Source organism: Drosophila rhopaloa, unplaced genomic scaffold (assembly GCF_018152115.1).
Source record: "Drosophila rhopaloa isolate 14029-0021.01 unplaced genomic scaffold, ASM1815211v1 contig_187, whole genome shotgun sequence".
Lineage (NCBI taxonomy): Eukaryota > Metazoa > Arthropoda > Insecta > Diptera > Drosophilidae > Drosophila > Drosophila rhopaloa.
This window is the reverse complement of record NW_025335069.1, coordinates 32,421-50,273: the sequence shown is the minus strand read 5'-3', so window position 1 is coordinate 50,273 and position 17,853 is coordinate 32,421. Positions and strand designations below refer to the sequence as shown.

General features: G+C 38.6%; 2 protein-coding genes across 4 annotated transcripts in view; one reads left to right on the top strand and one right to left on the bottom strand.

Moving 5' to 3' along the window:
- Positions 1-605: 605 nt before the first annotated feature.
- The window catches only part of LOC108050180 (G protein alpha o subunit), a 32,433-nt gene continuing 15,185 nt past the window's right edge, over positions 606-17,853 (bottom strand). For both annotated transcript variants that reach the window (XM_017131733.2, XM_017131735.2), the window contains exons 3-8: positions 17,406-17,590; positions 17,157-17,317; positions 3,762-3,890; positions 3,569-3,698; positions 3,144-3,297; positions 606-3,082 (exon numbers count right to left, since the gene is read on the bottom strand). In XM_017131733.2, the coding sequence (XP_016987222.1) occupies positions 2,895-3,082; positions 3,144-3,297; positions 3,569-3,698; positions 3,762-3,890; positions 17,157-17,317; positions 17,406-17,590 (947 nt within the window). In that variant the 3' untranslated portion in view covers positions 606-2,894. The remainder of the gene's footprint in view (positions 3,083-3,143; positions 3,298-3,568; positions 3,699-3,761; positions 3,891-17,156; positions 17,318-17,405; positions 17,591-17,853) is intronic.
- Positions 5,866-16,345, top strand: LOC108050179 (probable cytochrome P450 49a1). 2 transcript variants are annotated; one of them, XM_017131729.2, is made up of 14 exons: positions 5,866-6,315; positions 8,750-8,962; positions 9,457-9,620; positions 9,687-9,852; positions 13,300-13,380; positions 13,467-13,583; positions 13,656-13,732; positions 14,295-14,490; positions 14,557-14,731; positions 14,798-14,967; positions 15,035-15,113; positions 15,179-15,287; positions 15,701-15,822; positions 15,891-16,345. In XM_017131729.2, the coding sequence occupies exons 2-14, from the start codon at positions 8,763-8,765 to the stop codon at positions 16,002-16,004; spliced, it is 1,770 nt and encodes a 589-aa protein (XP_016987218.1). In that variant the 5' UTR covers positions 5,866-6,315; positions 8,750-8,762; the 3' UTR covers positions 16,005-16,345. The 2 variants fall into 2 exon arrangements, with proteins under 2 accessions (XP_016987218.1, XP_016987221.1); XM_017131732.2 differs by lacking the exons at positions 15,701-15,822; positions 15,891-16,345 and adding an exon at positions 15,531-15,601.

Sequence of the window (17,853 nt, the reverse complement as noted above, 5' to 3'; positions counted from 1 at the left end):
CTCTATTCCATTTAGTATTGAAAATATGCAAAAAGTTTAGTCGATATTCTGCGGTTAACGCTATGCTGTACTATATGAACGAATGATGCTATTACTTGAATGCTGGTTGCTTTATTTATTTAGTTTTGCGATCTCGGTTGATTCAAAAGTTGAGCGACGTTGAGGAGAAAAATTATAGTCGCTACCGTATGAGGAGTATTCGATTAATAATTATTTACGAGAAAAATATAGTACATATGTATGTATGCATGTAGAAATTTGTTGATCTCCCTTTACTAAATATATTTATTTTTATTTATATATCTGTATATATAGACCGACCTGGTTTACTTTGTCTTGAAGGTAAATGAATAACTTTGTTGTTTGTGGCTTAATTAAATTGTCAATAAATATATCGATTTGGTATTTATTTATAGTTACATACAATTATTGAACTTTTTGTTCTTGATCTTCTGCATTACTGGTCAAGTGACTATATACTGATCTGCTGTTTCTTACCCCAAATTCAAAGTCAGCAGCTACAATGTAATCTATTTCATGCAAAACCTTTCGCTGGCTGTAACGAAATCATGAAACGATAACGAAAATAACAAAATGGCTTTTGGTTTTTATTTTTGAATAAATAGTTTTATTTGAAAATGGTTTTTGCGTTTTGTTTTCTTCTTTTTGGTAGAATTTTACAAGTTGAATGGAAAATACATACGTATTAAATATTACAGTATTTGGTTGGGCCAGGATATATTAGGGGGGATAGGTAAATGGGACATGGAAATGGGAAAGTGTTGGCTGACCTAAGTAAATGCTTAGAAGTGAATGTTTGCTGATCGGTGTTTTAAATCTAGAAACGTAGGAGTACGGGAATTGTACGGATTTTGCGGCCAACACAACTTTTGAAAAGTTTCACTGGATCTGCTGGGGTTGCCAAAAAATCGAAACGCTTTCGTTAAGCTTCTTGCAAGGTGTCCTTACTTTTTGTTGAATGTCAAATAATATTTATTTCGCTAATAAACTTACTTAGTTGATGTTTAAGTTGTGTGTGTTTGTGTGCGTTTACATAAATAAGGCTTAAAAACTATAAAACATAAATGGATTTCCGTCCAACTAGAGCAAGAGCACAAGTGAGGAGACTTCCAGTAAAGGAGGAGGAAGAGGAGAGAGGTGGGCAGATACAAAAGAAATACTATAAAAATAACAATATAAATTCATTGCAGCTAAATCGTTGCGTAAAATCAAAATGCACAAAATACATACATACAAAGCATATACATAATAATTATAATAATAAGTCTAATCAAACAATTCAACATACTCGGGGGTTAAATGCCATTCGCTAGATACAGTCACATACATATAGGTACATGTATGAAGATGTTTACCATTAAAAGTAGAATTTATAAATTATTATATTATTACATACAATCCTTAGTTTCATTGTGGGAGATTTGAGTTCTGCGTTCCTTTCATTTTGATTCATATTTTGTGTTTCGGGTGTGTGCGTAGATATGGCAAAAATTTATAGCATGCTTTTGTGCGCCGCCAAGGTTGAATTATGTTTTGATCTTCGCTGATTTGCCTTGCTCCTCGTATAAATGCCACAAATCATTGTAAATTACAACAAATCAGCTTATTAAGTGAAGTAAATTATAGTTAGTTTGTGTCCAGTGTCTGTGTTTTTGTGTGCTTGCCAGCTAAACTTCTTCTATACACGTAAATTCAACAAATTACAATTTACATTGAAATGTATCAATCAATCATCGATGGCTGCTGCTACTGCTGCTCTTTACATAAGTTAGTTAAGTGGCCACATTTGCTTTGCTTTACTTGACTCTTCTCTGATTTTTAGTTTAGTTTTTCTTCGATTTTGTTCTTGTAAATACAATAGATAGAGTTTTATATCCGTTTCATTTATCTTTAAATTAGACTTAAACGTTAAAGATTTGCCTTCCATATTTTGTGTTTTCTTTCCTCATTTGTTTTGGTTTTTTTGGTTTGTTATATAATATTTACTTTAGCCCACACGCTGACACGCAATCAAATTATTATTATTTCCTTTGCCGCTGGATTTTGTTGTAACTTTCGAACTTAAGTCTAAACAAGCATGACAAATGCAGAGCGTTGATGGCATGAATAATTTCAAAGAGAGATTGCAACAGGAAACATTTAATATATAATATTTATATATATATATGTATAGAAGTGTATGTATATATATATGCGGTATATGTAGATATACGCTCGTTTGGTTTTTGTTTAATAAATACATGAGGAAACTAAACTACACATAAATTATGAAATTCTATAAAAATTATTCAGACCAAACAACAACTATATGCAATGCTGGCGCTTGTGTATGTCGTGTGAGTGTGTTAGTGTCATGTCGTACATGTGGCTTTGCATAATGCATATGTATGTGTTTTTATATGTATGTATATAGGAAATGCCTTTCAATCAACTGCCCTTTTCAAATGTGACTTCTCTCGCGTGTTCCAGAGTCAGCTGCCTGCTGCCTCATTACCATTGTCGACCTGATCATCATTAGCATTGTGTATCTGCATCAATATTATCGATATTATGTAATGTACTTGTCGCTTATTTCCCATCCATATCATCCGCCCGGGATTTCCGTCCGTCCGCCGTTTTTTGTTAAACAAATAAAAGTTCTTTGGGCTTTGCTTGTTTAGTGTTCAGTGTCCTGTGTTTTCTGTGTGGTTGCGGTTGGTTGGTTCTATCATCTGCTCATCTGCTTAAATTGTTTGGTTTTTGATCAATGCTGGTGGGTTGTTGTGCTCCCGCGCTGCTCTTTAATACCGTTACGGTGTTCCCTGCTAACGCCCCCATTCTGCTCCACATCATCATAATCATCATCATCATCGGGATCCGCTGTCGAATCCTCCTTAGTACAGTCCACAGCCGCGCAGGTTGTTTGCTATGATGACATCGGTGACAGCATCGAATACAAACTGAATGTTGTTGGTATCTGTGGCACACGTCATGTGGCAGTAGATTTCTTTTGAGGTTGATTTGTTTTTCGCTTCAAATTGAGCCTGAATGTAAGCAGCCGCCTCGCCATACTCCTGTCCACCTAGAGCCCCAAAAATAGCATTATTAACTTATCCATTTACGAGATCAGATGGACCACTCACCTGTGTATTCGGGGAAGCAAATTGTCAGGGGACTCTTGCGAATCTTCTCCTCGAACAGATCCTTCTTGTTCAGGAACAAAATGATCGAGGTGTCCGTGAACCATTTGTTGTTACAGATCGAGTCAAAAAGTTTCAGCGACTCTTGCATGCGGTTCTTAAATAAAATATTTTATTTTTAGTAAAAGGCATTTTATCACCATTTTAATGCTATATGGTTGAAATTTATATTTTAAAAGAAAAGAATATGCATATGATTTAAAATCTTCTGACACTAGAACTAACCAATTGACGAAAATCATTACAATCACTATTTAGTAATAATAGTAAAGATATTAGGATAAATTGTATATTATCAATTGAAGTTCTAGTATCAAGCCCAAAATAATCTTAATTCTTATTATTCAGTTGGTTTAACCCAATCCTACCGTGGTTTCATCCTCATGCAAGACCTGATCGTACTCAGACATGGCCACGCAGAAAATGATCGCTGTAACATCCTCGAAGCAGTGTATCCATTTCTTACGCTCCGAACGCTGACCGCCCACGTCAAACAATCTATAATTTAAGAAATACCTCAGTTTTAACGATTTACCTTTGATATCGTATATTGTTACTCACTTAAAGTTGAGGTTTTTGAAGGAGAAGTGTACCTCAACGATGCCAGTGGTCTTGACGCGAGTACGCAAGATATCCTGTTCGGTTGGCTGGTAATCCTTGGCGCCTAACCGATCCAAATCATCCAGGAAACTGCAAGGAAATAGAGCAGGGAGAAAGTGTTACAGTCTAGGAACGGAAGAATTCCATTTCCCACCACACCACGCTTGACCAGACAAATGTTTGCCCATCCATTCTCACCCGACCATTCTCAATTTTCCGGCCGTGTCTGCCAAGTCTTGAGCAAACAATTAAGGCGCAGACCAAAGCGCTGAGCAAACAATTAAAAACAAAAAACCTGTGCGCGTGTCGAGAGCAAAGGGAAATGGGAAATGGGGAAAAGCACCCACACACCCACACACACGTACATTTCTTGGCTATGCAAACGGCTTTCCCTGCTGAAACTAGCCATTCAAAATGATTTCCATTTCCGTGTCTTGTTCTGGTTCTAATTTCCGTGCATGCAGGCCATATTCGTTATTAGTTTTATTTGCCTGTTATGTAACCGTCAGCCCACGGCAACCGAAAGCATCTGTCAGATACAGATAAAGATACAGAGTCTGCGTGCTTGGGAGTAAGAGCGTCAACAAGTAGGTCATCGAAGAGGGGCCAGTGTGTCCAGTGGCCAGTTCGGATGTGTGTTTTTGGGCCGTAATTAACGTCCAGCACGCAATGCCTTTAAAAATAAAGGGCTGAGGCCCCCGACTTGGTGGTCAGCTAATTTTATTTGTGCCCGGGTTCAGACAGGTCGTAAATAGTTTTGAGGCTGGGCGAGGAATCTGCGCTGGTTATCGCATCAAACTTCGGTTGACTTGCTCTTGCGCTGAAATCTGATTCATTGGTCAACTGGCTTTCGCCTAAATTACACGCACAATTGCCCAACAAGTTGGCCAAAGTTGGCAATGCTTGAAAAGAGGGCCTGGACCCAGCTGGCGACTCCCCTTTGCAGTCGCCCAAGGAAATTGGCCCAGTCATGCTCGCCTGGCACAACCGCAGCCACCACCTTTCATGCGGAAAAGTTTAGCGGTGGGGTAAACTGCATAATCAAAGCTAATGCCCGATATTTGTTACAATTTCTTGGGCAAATGTTAATTGGCCGCCTGCAAACGGATCCGATAGGTTTGTCGATTGGGCAACCGCTTGGTTAGCACTTGGCAGGCGGAGATCTTATTTAACATGTCCATCATAAAAGTTTTCTTTTCTGTTTACTGATCCAAAACCGCAGCCACACATGCAGCTGTAATTTGTAAGCCCGGAAAATGTGTTGCAATGTGTGGCAAGTGGCTAAGTTGTGGTTTCTTGAAAGTAGATCGTAAACTTTATAATAACTAACGCGAGCGAAAATTAGCTAAATATAGTAAAATTGTTTTTGATTTAATTGAAGATTGGAATCGTAGAATTTGCTGATGATAGACTAGCGATTTGGTTATTAAAATAATACTTTTCTTATATACATTTAATGACTTTATTAAAAAATGTAATTTTTATAAAAATCTTCCAAATGCAAATCTCATCTATGCTATTGGCAGCCCAACTCCATTTTCCCATTTGCACCGTATCCGACATCAGTTAAGCCATCATGCGAAATTTATTTGCTGGCTTCATCTGACTATTGTTTTACCAGCTTTTATGGCCTTTTCAATTAAGCGATTTGCGTGCAATTTAGCCAAGCAAATGGGTCGTTAGTCTCAGCAGCGTTTTACAATAATTTGTTTATTTTACATAACCCTCAAACCTGGAAGCACATTCGAACCTCGTCAAGCCCCTCATTAATGTCAATCAAGGGAGTAGACCGTTATATATTAACACAAACTTTTGCTTTTTGATTAGGATTATTAGGCACTTTCAATTTCGTTTGGAAAACTACGTTATTTATAACAGAAACCCACTAGTTTCTGGGCTAGAAAGAGTGATAAAGTTAGCAGCAGCAGGTAGCAGCAATTAGCAGAAATACCTTAAGTGACAAAACCAACAGAAGCGCGCCAAAAGCCGAGTTTGCCGATCAGCAGTTGGAGCCAGCCTATAGTGTAAGGCGTATAAGTAGACTAAGAAGCCCGGCGATCGCGTTTAGTGCGTCGCGGTTGGTCTACGAGGCAACAACTCAAGACTCGGGAGCTCCATCCATAGCTCCATAGCTCTCGGTTTCGGTTTCGGTTTTGGATTTGGCTTTAAGTTTTAAGTTTTGGTTTGGGACTCGGTGCACCACACATAAACCTACGACTGCTTCGCGTTGCGTGACAATAGACCTGGCGAATCTCCCCGCCTTTTCGAGTGCCTGTGAGCGAGTGGGAAATTGGCAAATACAACAATAGAAATCCACACAACAAAAGGCATCCAAAGCTGTTTTTAATTGTGCACAAACGGCGGCTTGAAAAGCTTTGGAAAACCAAGACCGCAAATAAATTAAAACTAAAACTAAATCGGCAACAAGTTGATTGAAACTCAATCTCAAACCCAACCAACTGGCATAGCAGGCCGAGAAAACCGAATCGGCGAAATAATAAAATCAAACGTTCAAGTGAGTTTTTCCGAGCAGTGTTTTCCAGATTCAATTTGGGCGTGTCAGGTAAACTAGTTGCACTTTGAAAAGTATTCAGTCAACTTGTCTGTCAAAGAAATCAACTGTTAGCGTGAAAGGCCAATTTAATTATATTGAAAAAGTATTGGGGAAAAAAGAAAAACAGGTATTTAATAAGAGTCTTTTAGAGTCAGGTGGCGTCAAAAAAAATCTCGAAAGGATACAAAAGTGTTTAAAAGTGAGATGAAAATTATAGTCTTTTGTTTTTAATTTGTGTAAATTTGTGATATTGATACTGAAATAAACTTATAAATTGCTGTGTTAAAATGTCATGAGATAGATTTAAAACTTGATATTGAAAAATAGAGATAGATAAACAATTGGAAAGTGAAAAATATTCAGCAAATAAGAGTTGTTAAAGGAAAAAGCATTTAACTGCGTGATAGACAATTTAAAATTGTGTAAGAGCGTTTTCATGGTGCATTTTTCCAGATAAATTAGACAAGCTAGCTAAACTAGTTGCACTTCGAAACTCAAGCAACTGGCACCGTGAAAGCAAATTTGAATATGGTTTTTGGCCACACCTCTCGAAGGGCAAGTCAAAAACCAATAGGCCAAAGATTTGCCAAGCTGCCAGAGTGACATAATCGGTCGGGATTTTCAACCACCTTTGCTCATTTAGCAGCTGAATGCTAATAGAATGCCTTTCAATTTCGCATTCATTCGTGTGTAAGGAAAATGCGGCAACGAGGGAAACAGACAGCTGCTCCCACTGCCTCTATTTCGGAACAATGGCCATAAAAGTCAACGACAAGTGGCTGCTTGACATTTCTTCTACATTACTCGCAGGCGCTAGGATTATCACTCAAGTTCATTATAACCGCCTGGGCGATAAAACCGCGCTGACGTTCCGAGATAGTTGTTGTTGCTACCGCTCGAGAGCTCAAGGTCGCCGCTTGTGCGACAAGGGCAAGGATAAGCCGCTCAGCTGCCATTGTGCACGCGAGTGTACATAAGAAATAAAGGCCAGAAAGGGATTTGGGTGCGCAGATTTCTGTTCCATCACATTTTCGGCATTTAAATTATATTGCCTTTGGGGAGCAGGCGCACTAGAAGTCGGGCAGCTGCTCCACAAAAGTGCCACTGTCACCATTGTTCGATGGCATACGCGGCGTATGAGCAATCTTGCCTCGTTGCCAGTTTTTCTGCCTGCGGGGAAGGAATGCTCATATTAAATGCGTGAGTGTGGGCAAGTTTGGGGTTTTTTTGGGGTAGAGAACAGAATTTTGTATACTGCGAGAGAAGTGAAGGAAAAATAGAGCCATACCATAGTCAACAAAAAAGGTTAGCCCAATCAAGCTTTGACTTTTTGGCAGTTTCGAGTTTGAGAAATGTGTTTCTTGTTTGGCAATGCATTGAAATTCTTGGCACAAACGAATTTATAAATAAATGCTAACTATTTATTAACTTTACCTTGAAAAATAAATAGTTTTGCTCTTTAATAGCTTAGCTTATATTTTTATATTTATTAAAAATACAAACATTTGCTATGACAAGGCACCAAATCCCAGCAACATTGTAAATTATGTCTAGGGAAAAACCCACTTTATTAAATCAAACAATCTTAAATTTTTAAAACGATTGAAAACTAACCAACTTTTAGTTTGCGTAGTAAACGAATTGTAAGTTTCTCTAGAAGTTTCTACAACTCAGACAAAAGTTGTTTACCCATATCCAGAACTTTTAAAACCTTTATCAAGTAATGTCGAATTGCTTTTGCTTCCTTTCAAAGCCTTCGCTTACACGAGACTTCACTTTGTGCACAACAAACAAGAATTGGCCAGGGCTGGCTTGGCCCTCAGTTGCGCTACTTCAATAACTCTTCAATTTGTGTTTTCTTTGTTTGAATTCACATTTTACGAGTGCTCGTAGTTGTGCTCAATTTAACGCTAGCTAACTCCGACTTGATTATTGGCAGCAAGCATAAAATGGAACGCACCGAGCTGTCGGCAAATGGGAATGCCCCTGCCACCCGACCCCTGTGTCTCTGAAGTGCTCCCCTGAGAGCCGAGGACAAGGGACAATCGTCGATTGTTTGCTTGGCTTTGTTTTGCAACTAACTCGAACTAAGTGCTGTCATCGCTGAAAGTTAAAATGAATATGGATATGCGAGTGTGCCATAATATTTGCTCGCCAACCAAACACTTTTCAGCGCTAGTCTCTACGAATTCTCTGGGGAGTCGTTCGAATAATAAACCCGAGTGGCCTTTATTTCTTATTGATTGATTTTCCCCGGCAAAACCTACTTGGATATGCATCAAAAGTTTTGCCGCCAGGAAGAAACACTTCGAAAATAAGCATAAATACACAATTTAGTTGCTGGCAGCAGATTGCTCAACTTGCTAAACTTTTTACATAATACTTTTCCCCAAAGGACCGAGCTCAAGATGTCGGGCTTACGCAAAACCTCCATTGCGCTGATGAGACGCTCCACTTCCAGCACCTCCATACTGCCGCATTCTGGGGGCGGTGGTGCGGTGTCGCCACCCAGCAGCGGAGTGGGCGTGGCGACGGAAATTGAAAAATCAATTGCAATGCAGCGACTGCGGCCGGGAGAGTCGGCAAATCTGAAGAAATTAAATGTCAGGTTAGTGATTTCCCCACACCAATTCTTTGAATTTATACACAGAAAAATACGAGTCCAATTTCGTGAAAAGTTCGGTTTATCAAAACTGCTTAGACTCTAAACTAAACTAAACTTGTAAACTATCTTCGTTAGACGTCTTTATTAATTAGTATTTGATTTTACTTTGATTATTATTTTTGTGGTCTCTTCTAGAGACGTTTATAAATAAATATCGCAGTAATCATTTTAAGAAAATGTGATTATTTTTGATCCCATCTTTTAACTCTTCCATTCTTAATTTTGCAACTCAGCGTAATATCAAAATATCAATAAAATCCAATACTGTCTGCCTTAAGCAAATAAAAATAAGCTAATAAACTGTATAACAAGAAAAATGTATTGTAAGGCCACATAATATATGAAAATAGTTAAATAAGTATAGAAGGTTTTTTTAAAGTACAAATAAATCATATTTTCTTGTTTTTTCCCTGTGTTCAATTACCACTAATTGACAGCCAACAAGCCGTGGCAGCAGCAGCTACAACTAAGGCAACAACAACCGCATTACCGGCAGAAGCCGTCACTTTTCCTACGGCTGCAGTGCGTCCCTACTCGGAAGTGCCGGGTCCATATCCCTTACCACTAATTGGCAACTCCTGGCGCTTTGCTCCTCTAATTGGTGAGTGCTCACTCCGCTTCCAGGAAATTCCGACAAGGATAACTAATAAACGCTTGTCACTGGCAGGAACATACAAAATTAGTGACTTGGACAAGGTTATGAATGAGCTGCACGTGAACTATGGGAAGATGGCCAAAGTGGGTGGTCTGATTGGTCACCCGGACCTGCTGTTTGTCTTCGATGGAGACGAGATTCGTAACATATTCAAGAAGGAGGAGGCAATGCCACACCGGTGAGTGATAAATCAATTCTTGCCATCCCTCGAAGATACACTGCGAAATTGCGTATACGACTCGTGTGACATGTCTGTTCAGTATGATTGATAATCTTTTGCATGTTTAAGAATCGTTAGAAAAAATGAGCAAGGAGTCAGTTATATCATCCGAAATTCACATGTACTAAAAATAAAATCTTACTTAATAACAGATGTCTGGTTGTTAGAACATATTTTTTTTGGAAATACAAAAATAAAATAGCTATTAAAACTATGACCTTGATTCTCGATTTAACAGAAATGTAACCTAAACACAAGCTAAACAATTTGCAAAAACATGACATTCTCAACTAACTGAAACTAAACTTTGGCTTATTTTGTTTCTCCATTTGAAGGTTTAAGCATTAAAGTCATTAAATATGTTGTTAGCCCAAGCTTATAGTTATGTCCTGCATGGCTGCACTTGGTCTGAATTGCCATAATCCCCCGTTTACATGCAAAGGCCCACGCACATATAGCATATACATATATCCGCAGCAAGTCAGTCATGCATGGGCGATTTCAACCACCTCCCCACCACCGCCTCTTCTTCCCACGCCAATGCAAATACAATTCCTGTTTATTTATGCGCATATTGAATGAATGCAGCCTGTAATTAAATTATTAACTAACGAAGGAAGAAATTGGCGATTGCACCGGGGAATGCGGATTAAAGAGAATGTGTGAAAATGTTATGACAGATTGGAATCGATGCGACAGGTACAAAAAAGAGCAGTGATGAAATTAGTTCATGCGACACATTTGCGTGTGCCATGCGAAAATTCCATTATCCCTGATTTCCAATTAGGAAATAGGAATGCAAATAAATAATCTTGGAACTTTCTTTTGAATTAGTTTTATATAAGTAGATAATATATATTAAAAAGGTATTTAATTGAAATACAAGATAAATATTATTAGAGTCAAAAAGGACATTTGGTATTATTTTTTGAAATATTTAATTCCAGAAAAATAAATTCTATACAATTAAACTAACTATTTCGTTTTTGATTAAAATAAACTATTAAAATAAGTATTTAATTTAAATACAAAATACATTTTATTTGAGTCTAAATTGATATTTTATATTTTTGTGAAATTTTTTAAAATATTAATTCTCAGAAAAAGAAATTTTTTACACCAGAGGTAACTTTTTCGTATTCATTAAAATAAAGAAAACATGGGGTTTGTAAAATTCATATTAAATAATCAATAATTTGAGATAAAAATACAGAAAAATATGTCACCAAGATTAAAAATTTGGCGCGTGATAAAAATAAACTTTTAAATTGAAATTAGCTGAAACTTTCACTTCTTATTCGGCTTTGCGGTTCGTAGGCCTAGCAACCCGAGATCCAGCCGAAATAAAAGCAAACAAAACAAACTATTCACAGAGTCCGACAAGCGTTTTTTGCATCATAGAAATAAATAAAACTGGCCGAAATGATGAAGGAAAAAACAAACAAAACGAAAGTCACACAGATCGCTAACGTGTCCATAACTTTTATAAGCTTTCTTTTCTCCGCCTTTCCCTATCATTCGGACATATCTAAGAGCACAGCCGTGGCCATGAACCAAATTTAACAAGTTACGTTTTTGTATCCAATAGTTTATGTAGTTAATAGACAACAACACGGATCGATAGCGAATCGCAGACGCCGCAAAAGCCAAACACTCTTTTGTTTGCGAATGGCGAGCACATTTAGCAAGTCATCATTAAAATGACTGAAAAGAATCGCTAATAGATTGGACATGAGACAACATCAGCGTAATGTTGGCTCGTTGGCCGGCAGACAGATTGATGAATGAACCATCTGCCGGCGCAGAAGTGTGAAGCTAACTACTGCTCACCAACTGATTCCCCGACTGACTGACTGACCGACTGACCGACTGATTGATGAACATATTTGGCCAAGAGATGTGTACAAACGTATGTGCCAGAGGCGTCGGCTTTAGTGACTTTTTACGAGGTCCATAAAATTCGTAGAGAAATGCCATTTCGTGTGTGGGAATATCTAACTCGGAAAAGGTATGCCAGTGGTTTCAGGCCAGAGTTCCGATCGTGACTTTCTTGGGGTCAACTTGTTACGGAATTGTCCACAGATAGTTTCTTGGGGTTCCCGGCTAAGTGATTAGTATGCCAAAGACGTCACTCTAGATTGAGTGTGAAATTTTCAGATAAGCAAAATACACATATAGGTCTATATATACTACATTTAATTGTTTGGCTTTTCTCTATTTCTTTTTGGTGTTAGTCTTAAGAAACTTGTATGATAAAATAAGAAATGCTACCAATTTTAGATTTTGGAAAATTTAATCTCTAAATATATTTTAATATTATATATATTAAATAATTTTATATTCAAACAAAGCTTTCGAAAGTAAAATCCATAATGTATTCTTCTTTATATTTTGTGTTTAACTGCCATGACTTCATTCTTGTTTGCCTATTTTTAACTATTACGTTCTTCCCAACTGGTAGTACAAAAATTTACATAATTCGATGGAAAATATACTTATTCCATAGACATCCAGGGTTGAGTTTCCTTGACGTTTTAAAACTGTCAAATTTACATACTTACACTTAAATCTCTCATTTAATTGAGCATTTTGTTGCCTAGGACAACGCATTGTCAGTAAGAACCGAACAACAACAGTCAAGTCAAACGCGCCAAATGGCTGCCTAAGTTGTTGGCCAGGGTGGTGCATAAAACAAAAGCCAATAAATACGCTTCTCTTATTTGTTCTGTGACATGCGAGTAGACAAATATAATGCAAATAGGAGTTGGTATACATGAAGGGGTCTAGGAACAGGGAGCAGGACATAAACCGCTTCATTTGTGTGGGTTTCTGTACGAATTTGTGTTTGATGTTGTCGTCGCCGGTCTGTCTGCACGCAAGGGCAAGCGACCTCAAAAGGGGCGGTTGGGTGGCCTACGGGGGCGGGGTTTTAGCCAGTTTATACACTGACACGCCACAAGTATATCGGCAAAAACTGTACCCAAATTGGTAATTATATGAAGGTTTTTTCGCATGAAAATAGATAGAATTTGTACCATCTGCAACTCAGATTTTATAAGAGACAAAATGTTGACAAAAATAAAATAAGTGATAAATATGGATATGGATATAGGGAATGACAATATGGTTTAAACATTGTTTAACATTTTTAATGTATAAATATTTTTACAATACGAATGTTTATACTATGTTTATTTATGGAATTTAATAAAAATATAATCTTAGTTTTTTATTCTATTAATTTATATATTAATAACATCAGGAGGGCAAATTCTTTAAAGTGTTTTTTTTCCACTAAAGCGAAAGGCTTCATTGCTAACAAAATAACAACATACTCATGGTTATTTTTTCTGTGCACTCTTTTCAATTTTTTTAAAACGACTCTTTATTTGCTGTTAAACCCAGACCGTCGATGCCCTCACTGCGCCATTACAAGGGCGACCTGCGACGCGATTTCTTTGGCGATGTGGCCGGCCTAATTGGCGTGTAAGTAATGTGCTTATATAACGGATATTATGGCGGGCATTCGGAGTGCACATCCAACCATCCAACCCCTTTTCACCCTTTTCCAGGCACGGACCCAAGTGGGAGGCCTTCAGGCAGGAGGTGCAGCACATCCTGCTGCAGCCGCAGACGGCCAAGAAGTACATTCCGCCGCTAAATGACATTGCCAGCGAGTTTATGGGCCGGTAAGTCAGAGCCCAAGCATCCGAGCAGACAGGCTGTTATGCAATCTACATATACTCTATATCTATCTGCAGTATTGAGCTGATGCGCGACGAAAAGGACGAGCTGCCTGCCAATTTCCTCCACGAGCTCTACAAATGGGCCTTGGAATGTGAGTTGTTGCAATTTCATTTTACTTATGCGATTTTGACACATTGCTGGCAATATTTATTGAAATATTGCAATGGTAATTAGGAAATAATGACTTCAGGACACTTTGGACAGCCAAGGACTAGAAATGAATATCCTTTTGACAGATATAACTAATTAAAGTAATTGGCATAAACTCTCGCAATCTATTAAGTTTTTGTAATACAACACGATGTTGCGTTTTAAAGAAATTTCCACTTGCACAAATAATTGTATGCATAAAATATGTTTGCCATGCAATGAGAATCTGTATGAACGTATAGAATTGAAATGTTCCCTAATTAAATCTAAACTTTGTTGTCAACATTTGTTAGATTGTATGAATAGCCAGCTTTAACAGTGAACTTTTTAATTGGCCGTTTTAGTTGCCGACAAACATGCTTCTCATAGTATAGAACAAGCTGAGTTTTGTTATAATGTTATACTTTTCTGGTCCTACATCTGCTGTGTTCAACAGAAACCATACAAATTTAATTATATTTGTGTTTGTAAATCCTTGTTTTAATCGTTAAAACCATTTTCAGCTGTGGGTCGCGTTTCCCTGGATACAAGGTTGGGCTGTTTGTCGCCCGAAGGCAGTGAGGAGGCCCAACAGATCATCGAGGCCATCAACACGTTTTTCTGGGCGGTTCCGGAATTGGAGCTGCGAATGCCCCTGTGGCGAGTATATCCCACTAAGGCGTATCGCAGCTTCGTCAAGGCTTTGGATCAGTTCACAGCGTGAGTCAATTAACAGCACATACAAAATTGGCCATATTATCACTCAACGAAATGATTTCCCCCTAGAATTTGCATGAAAAACATTGGCAAGACCATGGACAAGGCCGATGCCGATGAGGCTAGGGGTTTGTCTAAATCGGAGGCTGATATATCCATTGTAGAGAGAATTGTGCGAAAGACGGGCAATCGAAAACTGGCTGCCATTTTAGCACTCGATTTGTTTCTGGTGGGAGTGGATACGGTGAGCTCTATTAAAACCCTTTATTGCAATATAAAAGATTAAAGTTATATATCCCTTATCCTAAAGACCTCGGTGGCCGCTTCATCCACAATTTATCAGCTGGCCAAAAACCCAGACAAGCAGCAGCGACTCTTCGATGAGCTGCAAAAGGTGTTTCCCAGTCGCGAAGCTGAGATCAACCAGAATGTCCTGGAGCAGATGCCTTACCTGCGAGCCTGTGTGAAGGAAACTCTACGGTATGGGGGCACTCTATTTGATTGGGTCACAGCCCGTTTTTAATAGATTGTCATTTTGCTAATATAGTATGCGACCCGTGGTAATTGCTAATGGTCGAAGTCTTCAGTCGGATGCTGTCATCAATGGTTACCATGTGCCCAAGGGCGTAAGTTTCCCGAAAAGGGTGACCAATTGAAATGCCACCTCACATTCGTTTTTTCCTCATTTCAGACCCACGTTATTTTCCCCCATTTGGTTGTTTCAAACGATCCCGCATATTTCCCAGAACCCAAGCGTTTTTTGCCGGAACGTTGGCTGAAACAGTCAGCGGCAGATGCAGGTGAGTTGGCTAGTAAAAGTGGCAAGTGGCTTAAGTCAACTACTATAAAATGCCAGGCATTTTGTTCGTAAAAAACATTGCGAACTATTACTTGAGGCTGAGTGTAATACATAATGTCAAAAAGGGAAAATTCCGTTCAAGGGAGAAAGAGTTAGAAAATCTTAGCGATAAATCCTAAGTAATAATTTAAAATTTAAAAAAAAATGTTCTTCTTTTATGTGTTCTTTTCAAACTTCTTTTTAGAAACAAGAGTGGTGTTATGCTTACTCTTACAACAAAGTAAAAATTGGTTAACAAAATAAATAAAAATCGAGGTAGATATCTGTTTTTTTTAACTAAAAATGTTTAAAATTCCCAAACGGCTTAAACAAAACATTTTTTCAGTGCTCTAACAAAATTGCCATTCCTTTCAGCTGGCTGCCCTCATGCCAGCCAGAAAATTCACCCGTTTGTGAGTTTGCCCTTTGGCTTTGGACGTCGCATGTGCGTGGGTCGACGTTTTGCCGAAATCGAGTTGCACACTCTGCTGGCCAAGGTGGGTTTTTTTGCACCTTTCTATCTCCGCTGGCTCGCTTTAATTTGCCATGTTAATTCTCGGAACAGATCTTCCGCAAATACAAGGTCTCGTACAATTCTGGGGAGTTTGTGTACCGAGTGAACTCCACCTACATCCCGCAGTCGCCTCTAAATTTTAAGCTAACGCTGAGGGACGAGTGAGCAGTCTCCACCGAAGGGAACTGGAGGCCCTGAGAGCTCTGCACTGAGCCCAGCCTCAAAGCTGCAGTGACACACGGCGGATGTGTGATATTTATAGTCAAAGCCCAGCTGCTTCTGCTGCTGCGATGTTTCTTTTTAATTAAGCAAATGTAAATAACACAGTCCGACCATTTCAGCACATATAGCTACGAGCGTATTTATGTGGGTGCGTGTAACTGAACAAACGTTGTGTATTTATGTGGATACATGTGTATATAGAACCCATTATAATCCCCCATATTTAGTTGTAGTTTTTTTTCGAAGAATAATTGTACCTAATAAAGCGTCGAAAAAGTATGCAATAAAAATGTAGTTTCTGTTTGTCTTGGCATTATCATTAATCAAAAGGCGAGTGGGCTTAGGACAAAGTGTGATGGCTAAGGTCAAGCAAACGCCAATCTATGCTCATGATTAATTGATTTTTATTAAGTGTATCATTAGTTTTATTCGTGTAACGATTTGGTGTGTGGTTAAACCTGCAAGTAATTTTATTTCGGTCTATACTTTAAAGACATTTCTTAAGGTCTTGCAGCATTATGCTGAGAATGCACCATTAAATAATGTTAAGAATGTCAAACGGAATATTAAATTACCGACAAAACTGCACAATCAATTTTATTTTTAGATTGTTATAAAGAGAAAGCAGACATATTAAATTACAAGTTTAATTAAAAGGGCGAAAAATCACGTATTCAACCGTCATAATGATGTAGCTTAAAATATATTTATAGAAAAGACAAAACGTGATATGGCAAAGTTAAATTTAGCCAGGAAATATTTATAAAAGAGTCTCGGATTTTCCTTGATTTCAAGAATTCTTACAATGGTTTTATTACTTTGTTATCTTGCATTGGTCCTAGTTTTGATTTGTAAAGTTATTTTTCTGTGCTAAAATTATTAAATTTAGCTCTATACCTTTCTCAATTTAAAAGTTTGCACTCTTTAAATAAACTATTTAAAATAACATCCACCGGTTTGGTTTTTTCCGCCTACGTGTTTGCCAACTGATTAAAAATACACCATTTAAAATAATTTGCCCCACCATCTGCCCGCATCACTTCACACCCCATTGTACGTGGCAAAATATTTGTGTATATGAATTTTTGTACTCACTATTTAGCGGAATCGTTCAGTTGGTATTCGTTGCTGCGCGAGAAGCACTCCTGGACGCCGGCATCCTGCCAGAGGCGTTTCATGGCGGCCAGCAGCTCCTCCGAGAAGGGCTCGGTGTCGTGCATCCGCTGGCACACGTCGAACACCATCTTGGCATCGCTCTGGGCGGGGAAATGGGTGGAAAATGTAGAAGTAAAGACCGGGGTTAGTGCCTCTGGACCGACTGAATGGGGTCTCATTGGGGCTTACCTCCCGCTCGTTATTGCTGTACTGAATACTTAGGTTTGGCATCGCGCGCAATATTGCAACTAATGATTGTATTGTGTTGCTGTAGACAACCGGTCGATATTGTTTAAAGTCCTCCGCAGTGAAGCCGCTCTCGTGAATGATTTTCATCTGTTTGACTATTGTGCTCTTGCCCGATTCACCGGCACCTAGAAAAAAGAAAAAGGGCGGAGGGCAAAGCGTTAGTGGTGCGTGGAAATACGAGTATCGGGGCTTTTATGCGTCTGGTTATGCGGTTATCGGCGCCGACAAAAGATCTTAGAGGGTTGCAAATATTTATGCTGCGTTTGGTTCTTAAGCACTAAATGTCTGTGCTTTGTATTCCTCAAGTAGGGCTTAATGGCCTTTGAGCACACACCCACCCACCCACATCGTGATTATCATCATCGTCGTCAATGTATCATCTCGAGAT

Coding starts and splice junctions, on each gene's coding strand:
- LOC108050179 (XM_017131729.2), top strand. CDS start 8,763: ATGTCGGGCTTACGCAAAACCTCCATTGCGCTGATGAGACGCTCCACT. Junction 13,584..13,655: donor GCCAGCGAGTTTATGGGCCG/GTAAGTCAGAGC, acceptor ATCTATCTGCAG/TATTGAGCTGATGCGCGACG. Junction 15,823..15,890: donor TGCACACTCTGCTGGCCAAG/GTGGGTTTTTTT, acceptor TTCTCGGAACAG/ATCTTCCGCAAATACAAGGT.